The 14,370-nt window shown below is 41.3% G+C and overlaps 1 protein-coding gene across 1 annotated transcript; it reads left to right on the top strand.

The window, feature by feature from the left end:
* The first annotated feature begins 480 nt into the window (after nt 1-480).
* Nucleotides 481-12,373, top strand: ETNPPL (ethanolamine-phosphate phospho-lyase). The gene is made up of 13 exons (XM_009869661.1): nt 481-499; nt 1,570-1,692; nt 1,857-2,016; nt 3,023-3,097; nt 4,400-4,493; nt 5,489-5,605; nt 7,328-7,410; nt 7,932-8,157; nt 9,034-9,188; nt 10,013-10,102; nt 10,316-10,446; nt 11,307-11,374; nt 12,242-12,373. Exons 2-13 carry the CDS (start codon nt 1,638-1,640, stop codon nt 12,371-12,373), a joined length of 1,386 nt encoding a protein of 461 aa, XP_009867963.1. The 5' UTR covers nt 481-499; nt 1,570-1,637.
* The last annotated feature ends 1,997 nt before the right edge of the window (nt 12,374-14,370 follow it).

Genomic DNA, 14,370 nt, shown 5'->3' with positions numbered 1-14,370 from the left:
CCCCGCGGCTTGTCAAATCTTTGGGCCACTTCCAGTTCCCTGGCCGGGCTAGGGAGTGCAGTCGTTGCAACACGGCTCATTAAACTCCGCTTCATTTTTTGACAGCAAACAACCAGAATGTGATACTCGGGTGTGTGTCTAAAATGCAGCTGTTCAGAGTTGTGGGGGCTTTTTGGTGAATAAGCTGCATGTTCCTGAAAAATAGACGTTTCTCTTAAATGGAGCTGAGGAGATTTCTTACTCTGAGCCTAACTGGGGGGAGTGCAGCAAAGGTGCTGGTAGTTGTGACCTGAGCGAGAGTCCTGGCTGTGCCTGTATCTGATCCGGCTGTATTGCAACAGTAGTTCCTCCAGAACGGGCAGCTCTAATTCTTTCTTCAGTGGGTGTCGCCAAGTGAAAAATAAGTCCGGATTGTTGAACCCAGTGCTGGCTATTTGCTGACTGCATCCTAAATGCCTGTCATGCATAGAAAGCTTACTAAAGATTCGTAAAAGTCACAGCCTCATAAAACCTGCACATCAACCCCTCTTTAGCGGCCAGCTCAATGTTAAGGGACTCTTGCCCGTGCAAGGATTATAGGATTGAAAGAAACTTTAATGGAATGGGCTTTCATGTTATAGAATAAAAAAAATGTAGTCAAAAAATGGCCAATGATGACGTGCGCTGCTTTTAAAGTGTACCAGAGGAATAGCTGAAGCTGTCAGCAAAGATCTTGGCAACAGGGCTAGAAACTGTAAGAAGGTAAATGACCTCACTTTCTGGGAGTCCCATTTAGGCTTTACAAGTTTATAATCTCAATATACTCAATAGTAAGTCTCTGAGTTACTTAGAAACAACTATGTTTATCCATAGCCATATGAACATTACTAAAAGTTCAGAAGACTTTCCTTCGGCTCACTAAATCTTGCTGGGCAAGAACATTGAAAGAGTGCTTTGGATGAGTTTACAAGGAGACTGGAAGGCTGTGTGGTTTAGGTGCTTATAAAAAGCTGCTTTTAAAGATTTTATCCAAAGCAGTCAGGATGAGATAGTGAGATTTTTAGGACCTGCTCAGCACCTTTGAAAATAAAGCCTGCAAGGCATTAGTGTTTTGTACTTGAATGTGACCTCTATATGGCACAGTCCTCCATTGCGTAATGAATTTTTGGCTATAGTATAAACCCATGCTTAATAACTTAGTTTTATTCCCAGTGAGTTCACTGGCCCTACATGTTCGTAAGACATGTAAACAAACAGAGCCACAGCCTAGAAACGCAGAAGGACATATAAGGACTTGGAACATTTTGCACTCACTGTCTTCCTGTGAAACTGCTTTTGCAGTCAGAGTCATGCTTTGAAAACACCTTTAATAAAGACCTAATTCTGTTCCCACTGTGCCTGAGGATATGTGCAGGTGCTGTTTTTAGTTTCAGCAAGAGCCCTGCTTGACCACCATCTGAACCCCTCACAAGGTTTTGGCAGAGGGAGGCAATTGCCTCCAGAGCTGCAAAAGATTCCCCCCTCAATATTCAAAGGAGGGGAGACAACTGAGAAAACTAAAATGGTGGGGTTTATAATTATTTCCTTTTTTCAGGCCTTCCTGCAAAGTTTTCTTTGCCAAGGACCCTCTGAAGATAGTGCGTGCTCAGGGCCAATATATGTTTGATGAGAAAGGAGAAAAATACTTAGACTGTATCAACAACGTCGCACATGGTAAGCGGTTTAACTTGTAAGACTGCTTCTATTCCTTCATTTCTAATAGGGATCTGAACCCACATTTTTTCCAAGTGATGAAACTCACAGCGTTTCTCTGATTCTCTTTTTGTGATTCCAGAACTGATTGCTTACATGTAATAATTTATTATTCTCTTCTATAGTTGGTCACAGTCATCCATACGTGATAAACGCTGCAACAAAACAGATGGAACTGCTCAATACAAATTCCCGGTTCCTGCATGACAACCTCGTTCAGTACGCACAGCGTCTTACAGCCACCCTGCCCGAGAAGCTCTCTGTTTGCTATTTTGTTAACTCTGGGTATGTCTGAATATTATTTTTTATTCCATTTTGACTATTTTCCTCCTGTTTGAGATGGATGCTCAGAAGAGCTTGGTCTAAATATTTGAATAGAAGCATAGAATTATATGGATTGGAAAAGACCATCAAGATCATTGAGTCCAGCCATTAACCTAGCAATTCCTGATCTGCTACTAAATCATGTCCCTAAATGCCCCTTGCTAAGTAGAACTTAGTAATAAGCAACAAAAATATTTTGAGTACTGATTCAAGGATCCTTCCTAGTTACAGCTGTCCTCTTTAGTGTGATGGCTCAATGCCAAAGACCCTAAACATGAAACTAGTCTCCTGAATGCTATGTGGAAAAGGAGGGGGGGGAAAAAAAAACCAAGAAAAGTAAATTAGACTGCAAATTAGTGAACGTTATGTATGGATTGGTGACCACTATCTGTAAATTGACATATGACCCTGGAAAATAGTAGTCTTCTTTAGGCGGTCCATTTAGTCTGTGATCACTTAGGTTGCCAGAACAGACATCCTGCGGGGACTTGTGAGCAGAGGGGCTGCTATGGGCCAGGCTGGAAGTTGGAGTCTTCCCCTCCCGGGGAGCAAATTTGCATTCTCTGCTGCCTGGTGGTGCAGGCGCTGGGGAGGACTGAGCTGTTGTGGAGGGTGGGAGACGGTGCTGACACGCTCTTGCTTTTCGAGGGTTTGCGGCTGCATTGTGCTGTTGGCTGTAAAGCGGTTTCATTAGTATCACGAGGAGGTAAATGTCTGCAAGTGAACTGGGGGAGGGAAAGAAAGCATCTCTTTGTTTGCTGTTTATATGAAGAGCTCTGGTTTTTTTCTTTGCCCTCTTACATGGCATTTGCAGTCTCAATCTTAGCATTGCCATCTGTGTAGTAACAGAGCCTGCTGTGTTGATTTACCAAATCCATCAGTGGCGTGCCTCCTCTCGTGTATTAGAATGCCATTTTAACTGGAGGCTCTTCCTCACTATTTTGTGGCTGCATCTGTTATTATGCAGGTCTGAAGCAAATGATCTTGCTTTACGACTGGCTCGGCAGTACCGTGGGCACCAAGATGTGATCACCCTTGAAAAGTAAGTACATAAAGTATCTTATGTGAATGCAGCCAGCAACTCCTGCTGTTGCTTCAGAAGCAGCTTTGCAGCAACCCCCCTGCTGTTTGTACTCCACTGCCTGATGAAATAAAAGCTTTGATGCTTTCACACCAGGACAGGTCAGGAAATCCCTTTTCACATTTTGGATAAACACAAGTTTTGAATGTCTCTGAAAAATAAGCTTGTCAGTCACCCCAGAAGGTCAATCACCTGTTACAGGGCATTTCCCACAGAAACTCCCAAAGCAATTCAGGCCAGAGACTTGACTGTTGGTTTTCAACATCAGTGTGTGGTCTGGTCACTGGGCTGCTCTGGAAAAGGGCTTTCTGTTTGCTGCACTCTGGTGGACATTTATTAGCAGCCTCAGTCGGGAGAAGCTGAGGATGGAGTTGGCTCTGTCACTGTTTCACTGCAACATCTCATCTTCCTGAACACCACATGGTATTTCTTAGCCCAGGTCCCAGAGCTCTGTAGGCTTCTGCCGTAGCTGCCCTCCCAGACTTTCTGTCCTTTGTGTCCACTGGCAAATTTCACTGACTGGCTAGTAGAAAGGTGTAAAGAAGAAGGAGTTCAAAATCAGCCTCTCTACACCATGTGTGTGCTACTCTGAGATTGTGACATGCCTTTGCCTCAAGTTTGTGGCTGAACGAAAATCTTTATTCTCTGACTGAAGCTGCTATAAGCTTTAGGTTGAAAAGGCTCCATTTCCTCACTTCTAAATCAAATTGGCCTGAGTAGTAACCAGCTTTAACATACTCTGCAATATAGAGTTTTTATATTCAAACAATATTCATCCTTATTCTGAAAGTGGCATCTGCCAAACAGTGTAGGTTGTAGGGCCTTCAGGGCAGGTAACGGTGTGCTCCTGCCACATTAAGATTGCCACCTTCTGATGTAATTCACTCTCTTGGGAGTCTTTGCAATGGTATCTAGCTTGCAAAAGCTTGGGTTGGCCAGAGTGGGGCCCACAGGTTGGAAATGAGGGAGCTGGGCCCACTCTTCAACCCTGCGTGCAGAGCACTCTGGGAGACATCATCTTGGTCTGTCCCCATGCCGGCCTTTGATTTTAAACAAGAAAAAACACCTCCTGGTTCCAGTCTTGCTAGTGATTTTAAGTCAACAGCAACTTCATATTGCCTTTGTGAGAAAGATGGAGCAAATTGAATCTGTGGTGTTGCAGATACAGTTGTTTATTCTGGAATATTTATGGGCACAGTTGTGAATTTAGCTCTTTATACATTTGGTGATAAGTGACTTTGATATTTAATAACACTCATGCAGTGCTTACCATGGCCATGTTACATCTCTGATTGACATCAGTCCATATAAATTTAATCAGCTGGGAAAGGACAGCAAGAAGGAGTTTGTGCATGTGGTAAGTGTGATTTTTTTTTTCTTTTTGTCACTTTTATGCTTGTTATGTAACATATTGAATTATCCACATCTGGTGTAAATACATTTTTGTTCTGTTTTGCTGATGCTAGAGTGCATACATCTGGTTGGTTGTCAGTGGATTAAATGCAGCAAAATAATTTTCTTTTGGATTTCTGAGAGTGTATTCAGCAGTGAGGCTGATTTCCTTTGTAGTACTACAAATTCCCCGAGTCACTGCATGGTGTAGTTACACAGTTTAAAGAAATTAGTCAATATCTGTTGTGTTGGTTTGGCTAAAGATATGCAGGACTTTTGAGCCTACTTCCAGAAACTGGGAAGGCAGACTCCACTAGTTCATATAGATTTGGGTGCAGAGCTCACAGCTGTCCAACTGAGCAGGAAATTGTTTGGTTTTCAGCCTGAGCTGGTATATCTTACAAAACCAAAAATCATTCTCAGCCCAGAGATGTATACCAAGCAGGTCTTTCCTACCTAGACCTCCTTGTGTTAACCACACTACCAAAGTGGCATCTCTCTCTTTATACCAATTCCTTTTAACTGAACCTCTTCTAACACCATTTGTAGAGGCTTGAAGGTCATACAGATACATGCCGTCACTAAGATGCCGATCGAGAAGTGACAGACTGGAAAACCCCAATAAGCAGTTGCGGAAATGGATCTTTTTGCAAAAATTGGAAATAAGATGATGGACAAGGATTCAGTCTTGGGGGAGAGGAGGGACAGTCTTGAAAGGTGGATGAGGTAGATAGCACCTCTTTTAACGGTTGCATCCAATGGTGTTGCACACATAGTAGGGCTGGATTGAGTTTAAGCTCCTGTAAGCATTTTTGCAATTCCATGCAGAAATTCAGGCTGTACTAACTCCTATTATCTATCTGTGTGGAAAGACAAACCCGCACAACAGAAAAGAGAGTAAATGTTTCATAGAAGGATGGGCTTTAAAAATATAGATATATAAAAATTTGGTCTTTTCAGGCTCCTTCTCCAGACATCTACAGAGGGAAATATAGGGAAGACCACTCAGATCCAGCAAGTGCTTATGCTGAAGAGGTGAAAAAGATTATTGAAGAAGCACAGAAGAACGGACGCAAGGTGTGTGCTTTGTGCTCTAGAAATGCTGTGGCATGGGGACATGAAACAGGCAGCCAAGGACATGTTTCTTTACTCAGTTTCCCTTGCTTCCCCCTGCCCTTCATTTTTCTATGGTGGGTCCTGTGTTCATAATGGGCCACTTTTCTACCTGATGCTCTTACCATAATTTTTTTAGGCATCAATGAAAGGATCCATAATACAGTTGTAAATAGGCAGATACAACCAAAGCAGTTTAATTTCCTACTTTATGCATTGAACCAGTAGATTTTATATATCTTAGGGAAAGCTTTGAGGTCAACAGCGAAACTTCATCATGAATTCTATCAAGGATATGTAGAAGTCTTCAGGAGATGGAGAGAATATGCTATTTAAAATCTTGATACTAAATTCCTGAGTCTAGTAGTTTAAGATAATTTTAGAGTCATGTAAAGAGATGAACCTTTCAATCATGTACCACATGACCTTGATAAAACCAGAGGATTTCTGACCAGGCTTACCTAAAATGTGTGTTAATGTTTAGTGTGATGGCATTAGCATTTTGAGACATGTAAGGCTTGATCCAAAGTCCACTGAAATCTTCTGTGACTTCAGTGGAGATTGGATCAACATGTTCCCTTCTAGTCCAATGGACTTACGTCGCTCTTCTTTTAGTTTCTTCATCAACTTTTTTTTATTCTCTACTAACGGATAGTTTTGTCTTTTTCTTCCCTTGTTTCCTTTCTTTTGCATATTTCTTAGGTTTTGGTGACATAGACCTGTGGCAGGACAAGTTGTGCTAAAGGCTAAGCCTCACATGCCATGGGAAGCTTCGTACTCTTTGGCCGTAGCATGCCTCTTCAAATATAGTGTACGATTCTTTACACGTTACCGCTCGGCCTTGTTTCCAGGAAGACTGCACCAGCCCAGAGAGACCTCTTGATGCTCAGGGAGGGGTTCACAAGTGGTGTGGGGATTGCAATCCCTTAAATAGCAGACTTATGCTGAGACTTTGGGGTAATATTGTATCTCTGCTGCATAGACTTCTGCCCTTGACAAGAAACGAATTTTGATGCTCCAGTGTATCTGATCCACTGCTCTTGCCCTTCCTGACTTGAAATAACTTTCTTTTTCATTCCTAGCAACTGGATTTATCACCTGTAGAATTTTTCTTCTCTTTTGTCAAGTGCCTCATGCTGACATTTTACTTGTGTAGCTATTTGCATTAGCCAGGGGTGCCCAAAACATAGCCTCAGGTCATCTTACAGTTCAGTTTCTACTCACCTCTACCCGGTGTTCAGGATTGAACAAAAAAGTTGATCACCACTTATATCCATTACTGGAGAGCTTTGGCATCAATCAAGTTTCATTAACTCCTTGGGGAAACTGGCAAACACTGTAAATTGAAATTTGTAAATAAATTTACAGAGCTCCCAAGAGGCTGATCCAATGTCCACTGACACCAGAAGTGTCTTCCACTTCAACAGCTGGAGGACTAGGGCTTAACAAAGGCCATTATATTCCCGTCAGGTTGCAAAGGTGGCCCTGGCTACTGCAAATTTGGGCACCCCAGATTACAAAATGAATGAATTCTTTAGCTATAGCTGTTCTCAAGAGCCCTCAGTTGTCCAACCTGTTGTGTGATTAAATTAAGGTACCCATTTAAACATTTATTTCTAGACTGTTAGATGTTTGTGCAAAGGCCAAGTAGATGAACAAGCTCTCACCTGAGTTTGTTTTTTCTAGATTGCTGCCTTCATAGCCGAGTCCATGCAGAGCTGTGGAGGCCAAGTCATTCCACCTGTGGGCTATTTCCAGAAAGTGGCAGAGTATGTACATCACTTCAAAAGGATGTAACTGGAAAATTAACCAAAGAAACAGGTTTTTCACTATAGGCTTATCCAATCAATTCAGCCATCATGCTCTCTTGTTCTTGGCTATCTGCGAGTCCTTTCTGCTTTTTGGAGAGTAGGATTCCACTTCTATTTTTTTTATGGAACATCAGCTGACTAATTGTTTACAGCTGGATAATTGTCTTTCCTTTTCTGTCTTCAATCCTCAGGCCATAAGTTTGATGGAAGATGAAGCTGAACCACCATAAATAAAATCCTGAACTACCATTACGGTGCCCCTATTTTGTGTCAAAATATCAGATTGTTTTTCTTTACATTTAGCAAACTAAAAAGAAATTATCAACTGAAATAGTTATAGCTATGTTTCAGCAGCCACATTCTTTCTTTTTTTTTACTAACCTGGAGAATTTCTGTAATACAAACTCCCCCGTCCCGGATTTCCTACCTGAGACGTGAACTGCAGCACTGGTCATTCAAGCTATTCTATTTGTTTTCAGGCATGTGCATGCAGTGGGTGGCGTGTTCATAGCTGATGAGGTCCAGGTTGGCTTTGGCAGAGTTGGGAAGCATTTTTGGGCATTCCAGCTGCAAGGCGAAGACTTTGTGCCTGATATTGTCACCATGGGAAAGCCCATTGGCAACGGCCACCCTATGTCATGTGTGGTCACAACAAGAGAAATTGCTGAAAGTTTTGGTGCCTCTGGACTGGAGTATTTCAATACAGTAAGTTCATAGGTGAAGTTTTGCCTTTTTTTCTTTTGGTCTGCATTTAGCAGTTCGAAGTTGTTCAGGTCATTCAGCTGACCTCTGCATCATATCAGTAAGAGTGCGAGTCAACCATGGTCTGATATCTAAAAGCCAGTGGAAAGGCTTTGAAATATTCTCTGTACCAAGTGGCGTATCTTAATGTGGACCATCACTAGCTCTCTGGCAAGTCATGTATCTCACCTCACATCCATACAGATAAATTCATCTTTACTTCTCTTTCTCTCTCTCTACCTCCCCACCACCTCTACCTCACCACTACCCCGTGAAATGCTGACCATGTAAATCTTCTAGGATAGACTCAGTGTTGGTGGGGCTCATGCCTTGGCAGACCTTGCTCTGCAGTCATCACTTAACAAAACAGTGACCTCTTATCAGGAAATATTTGAGCTGCGTGTATGCCGCAGAGGAGCAGCTTTCTTGTTTACTGTCTTCCTTCTGTACCTGTGGCTGAGCCTTCTTCCTAGCTACCAGGAATTCCTCTGCTTTCAGTGGACTTTATGCCCTCTGGTTCAAGAAATAGCAGATTTATCACCCACTGCTCTTCACAGGAGCATTTTGCCTGCACATGCAATTAGCAAACCACGAAAGCAGCTTGAATGCTTCGGGTATGAAACCTCCAAATTACAGACATCTGAAGTGGAGGAAGAGCAAGCTCCTCTGTTGGGCCTCTTACACTGCCCAGACTGTGGTGGATGATACCTGTATGGCACAAAATCTCCACCTCTCCAAGCTTTCCTCACAATATGCCAAGCAAGAGAGGGCAAGGGAGAGCTATGTGGATCGATGAATATTTCTGATGGGTTTTGTTTTTCTGTTTGTCTTTACTATCAGTTTGGAGGCAATCCAGTGTCTTGTGCTATTGGTTTGGCTGTGCTGGATGTAATAGAAAACGAAGATCTCCAAGGAAATGCTACACGCGTAGGAAATTATCTTCTGGAGTTGCTGGCTGAGCAAAAGCAGAAACATCCCTTAGTGGGAGACATCAGGTGAGTACCTTGCAGCAATGTCAGAGAAGAAAAAGTCTGAGAGCAAAATCAACATTTCTGTGTTCCTCTCACTCCAGACTTGTTATGTCATGATTATGCTATACCTCTTTTTTTTTCTTTTTTTAAATTGACTACCCAGAACTGATACTGTAAGGTAATATATTTTTTTTAAAAAAGTTGTCCATCTGTCTGCTTGGCAAGGTATAAGCATAGACACTAGGAAAGCTGTGGGACGGAGCAGGAGAGAGAATCATCCATGTGCAATAGCCCATTTATCAGCATGCTGTTGGGATGATGGAGACCTTGTTCGAATCCCCAGTCCATTTCATTTGGAGATGTTAGCATGGATTTTCCACATCTCATGTTATTACCATGATAACTGCCTTCTTGTTTTGTTTGTTCATGTAGATTTCAGGGGGTTTTTGTTTGTTTGGTGGGGGTTTTTTTAGGGTGCAGGTGTTGGCTTATGAGTTTTTTTTCACTTCATGGCTTTGGCTATTTGTCTTCCACAACTCCCTGTCTTGTGGTTTGCAGGATAAGAACAGAATAATTATATTTCTCTCTTCTTAACTGACCATGTAGACTTAATGAGGCCGCTAAATTTATTTATCCAGAAACATCTGTTATCCCACTTGATAGTCAGAAGGTAGCCAGTGCCAAAAGCCAGGCAAAGAGAAAGTCCTCTCTCTTTCCTGGTTTTTCCCTGCTCATGCCCCAGGGAAGGGAGTTGCAGTGATTAGAAACAATTTTGCACTTGCAGCAAAAGACTTGGGTTACTGACACTAGACTTTACTTGTCTGTTGTGTTTTTTTTCTCTGCTCCAGGGGTGTTGGATTGTTTATTGGAGTGGATCTGGTGAAAGATCAACAAAAGCGAACACCAGCCACAGCTGAAGCCCTTCATCTCATTTACAAGTAAATGGCTTTTAAAGACTATATTTAATAGACTTCAGATCAAAGACTCCTAATATTCCCCGACATTTAGTCATTAATTTCAGTTTAAACTTGTACAGCTTTTGATAATTGAACTAGAAAAATTTCAGAAAATCTCACTCAGCGTAAAGGGTCTGACAGGACACAATGTAGTTTTATACCTGTGTCTAACACAGATGCTTCCTCTTTCCACAGGCTGAAAGAGCATCAAATCCTTCTTAGTGCAGATGGACCCCACAGAAATATACTAAAATTTAAACCACCAATGTGCTTCACAATGGAAGATGCAAAACATGTAGTGGACATAATTGATGCACTTCTCACAGGTATGTATTATTTAGTGCTCAAAGTAATGCTCTTCTTGGTTCATTTCCAGATGACCCGTTAGAAACACTGTAACCTAGGTGATTACATGCAAGGGAAAGCAATTACATTTCTTACCCCTTGTCCAAATTGCTATTCTTAATGCCAGTTATTGTAACTAAATAAAAAGCCCCATACATACTTCATCCAAGCTTTAAAGCAAAATCCTGCTCTTGCTCCTTTCTCTCACAATCACAGTGTTACTACTCACTCCTGGTCGCCTATGTTGTATGTTAAGGACCAAATATATTAATTTGGCAGAGGCCTAAAAGACACTGCTGACAGACTGTTCTACCCTTTTTCTTTTTTTTTTTTTAACTGGTGTTCTGGAACATGATTGTCTCACACAAATTTAGCCTGAAGGTTTTCAGACTCTATTTATCTTTACCTGGAGACCAATCAAGGGGAAGATAACCTCAAGTATACTATTAGCGTAAGGACTCCCCAAGCTCATTCTGTGTGAAACACTTCCGTCTCCTGAGATTATAACAGCTGGAGTTAGACTAGAATGAACCAGCTGGAAAAAGGCAAAATTCAGCTCTGAAAGGTTTACCTGAACCCTCACGCTACGGTCAAGCTGCTAGTACCATTCTTTTCTTTAAACACGCCCAAGCTGCACAGTCTTGATACATTAATCACACTGCCTCAGAAAAATGTTTTAGAAAGTACTCATCATTCTTCAGTTACTTTTTTCTGGGGTAAATGCCCAGAGGGATAGCTGATTAGGAATTTTTTACATGAGCCAGCTGTTAAAGTGACTCTATGCTTACTCACCCCAGTGGTTTTTTTAAAAAATTTAATTATTTTATTACTTTTTCTTTAGAAATGGAAGAAGCAACTGGAATGAAGACAGAAAATAACACATCTACAAATGCACAGTGTAAAAGAAAAGTATGTTTTGACTTTGCTTTTAATTCTATTCATATAGATGTTTGGCAAAGCGAATATAAATTACTTTGGTATAGCATACTTTCTCTTTTGGTGGTGCAAGTGGGTTTGTGCCTTGAAACTGAGCTCAGAACATAACCTGGTACTAGAAACCTGAGACGATTGTGTTGCTGAGGCAAATCTAAAAAGAGCTCAGTAATACAGACAGACCTCCAACGAGAAAAATATTATAGACAAGCCCTTCACCTTGCCTGCCTTCTGTGCAAACAAGGCCAGCCAGGCTTTGGGCTGCACAAAGTTGTGAGCTCAGCAGTCAACGATTTTACTAGTTCTAGGTATTGTGTGCTACCGGTGAATAGTTGGCTTTCTAATCAAGCCTTCAGCCTGGAAGGTGTCCAAGTTTTTGGAGAGTTCAAGGATTTTGTTTCCACCATAGCTCTTCGACTATAAATGGCTGACGTGCATCCAGATTAGGACTTCTTAGGTTGCAGGCCCAGCTTTGGATAAATCATCTATAATTTCTCACACTCATAACAACACATTACCCACTGTGTTAAAGGACAGCTCGCTGAGCTGTCACTTGGTGAGCTTTCCAGTGATGGTTCAAAGGCAATAGCTTAGCTGTCTAGGGATGCAGTAAGTAAGGCAGAGACCCTATGGATTATTTGCTATCTAGATTATACTCAATTTAGCATGCACGCCTCCTCTTGCAGACTTGGGTAAGCATTCGATTCACTTCCTGTCAAAGCTAAGAAGCTGTGCCATTAATAAGAGGAGAGTCAGGCAGAGCTGCCTAATGGGAACCAAGTCCAATGGCTTCCTGTTGAAAGAGCTGCACATGCCTTCACTGACATTTCATTTCTCTTTCAGACAACTGATGGCAGTTCTCAACCAGAACGTGCAAATGACAGCATTGGCCATATGAATGGAGCTGCCTGCAGACAAGAAAATGGGCTTTATTCTAAAAAACGCTCAGTGCCAAGTAAAAGAATAAGAACATGAAGAGGGGAAGTTTCCTCATTCTGTCTGAACATGCATCTGGCTTTCTTTTGAGATGAACAGTGCAATAGTCCAAATCCTAGGATCTATTTGAAGCCTAGTTCGACCTTCCATAAACTGGCTGAATTCCTATTTCAGGAGTTTAAAATACCTTTTCAGATATATGAGAACTGCATCATGTGGCTTAAAATCTAGACATGACAGAACAGACAAATGATATACAAATACCTTGGTGCTGATGGCAGGCTTGACATAGGTACACTAACTCAATGAAATCTGTGGATTTACCCATATTACACAGAATCTGAATTGCTTAACCACCATACAAGCAAATGCCAGTCCTATTAAGATTAAAATTACATGCTTAACATGCTATTTTTATGGTATTTTAAATTTCAATATGTAATATTGAGATGTTAATTACTTCCCATGTTTTAATGGCTGAATTCAGAAAAACAATGCTTGAGAGAGAAATCACTATTATCTTCCAATGTAATTTAGGTCCTATGGACCATAGTCCCAGCTGACATGAATTGGTGTAGCTTTGTTAATATCGACAATGCTCTATACCAAGAGTCTACCACTGTGTGTGTAGAGACTCAGTGTTTATGCAGGGCATTCTCGCTTTTTGATCAAAGAAAATGAAGAACCTGGATCCTAATTTTATATGGGCAAAGCAACTTTTATAGATAACTATTTATATAGACCAAGATTTTATGGTTTTTTCCCAAAAGTTTATATATTGAATCCTCTCAATCAAAAAAACATATGCGAGTAAATTATATATCATTTCACACAAACTGATTGATTGAATTTAACCTGAGGGTCTCTCAAAACAAGATTCCCAGGGACAGCCCAGCTTGCATTCCCATGAATTTTTGTTGTTTTAAGAGTCGTGGTAATTACTGCCTGATCCTGTTGTTGCAGTGTTGTTACTTTTTGCCAGTGGTGATGAAGAGTCACAAAACATTTGCATGGGATACTGACACATAGATGGCTATGCTAACATTTGATAGATCACTAAAAAGAGAAGACTGCTGCATAAAACATGCATTCAACCACTTTGCAGTCACTGCCTATCTGTGCTGCAGATACTTTAGACTGACTTGCCCCCACCAGTGTTAAATTTCACCAAGAGCACACAAGCCCTGCTTCTCTTTTTTTTTAATACATGCATAACTCCATGCTATGGAAGACACTGAGGGTTTTACTAATGTATTGTACTTCAGATAAAAGGACAAAATGTATGTCCTCTTCAATTTTGATACCCGAAGTTCTACTGTTTTTTAATTGCTGCTAATGACCCTACTGATATGACTGAAAATTGAGCATCTTAACTAATTTCATGGTTTCCACAATTTGCTATATTAATATTGTTTCTGGTGTAACGTTTTCCAACATCCTCAAGCTGGCTTATTTTCTGTTTCATGATCCTCAAATATCTCTTCCATAAAAATAAATCTCTTATTTGTAATTATGATGACCTCCACAAAGAGTGTGGGTTTTTTTGTTTTAGTTTTATCCTGCAGTAACACCTATTTGACAAGGGAAGTAACTTCAATTTTGGCTGGGGTCATCCCTGTGCCGAAGCAGAACTGGCTAGGCTGTATTTCCCTGAGGCTTTACCTGGCCCCTGCTAACCCTTCACCAAACAGAAGGCCACAGGTCTTTTCCAACATGAAACTACACAAGGACCTAAGTCAACCTGATTCGATATGTGTCCCAAGGCACAGTTTAGGTCACTGCCTCTATGGAATGACCTGTACCTTGCATTATACCTCGGCAGCAGCAGCATGTCCTTCCAGGCAACCAAATGCTTGTATGATTTACTGGAAGAGTTACACTCAAGGCACAGAGGGCACCAGTCTATACTATGGCACTGACTGTTGTGCCGGTCATTAATTTTCAAAATCATGTCAAAGAGCTAAAGAAAAAAAATCCAATTATCCTAAATCAGGGGAGGTGAAGATTACAACTTTGTAAACACAAGTGGCCTATGC

The sequence above is a fragment of the Apaloderma vittatum genome, unplaced genomic scaffold (assembly GCF_000703405.1).
Source record: "Apaloderma vittatum isolate BGI_N311 unplaced genomic scaffold, ASM70340v1 scaffold20955, whole genome shotgun sequence".
NCBI classification, from domain to species: domain Eukaryota; kingdom Metazoa; phylum Chordata; class Aves; order Trogoniformes; family Trogonidae; genus Apaloderma; species Apaloderma vittatum.
The sequence above is the reverse complement of the archived record's forward strand: the minus strand, read 5'-3'. Positions and strand labels throughout refer to the sequence as shown.

Bases quoted from the DNA above. Each gene is read 5' to 3' on its own strand.
- ETNPPL (XM_009869661.1), top strand. From the start codon at position 1,638: ATGTTTGATGAGAAAGGAGAAAAATACTTAGACTGTATCAACAACGTC. The intron at 4,494-5,488 runs GTAAGTGTGATT...TGGTCTTTTCAG, and splicing joins AGAAGGAGTTTGTGCATGTG to GCTCCTTCTCCAGACATCTA. The intron at 10,103-10,315 runs GTAAATGGCTTT...CTCTTTCCACAG, and splicing joins GCCCTTCATCTCATTTACAA to GCTGAAAGAGCATCAAATCC.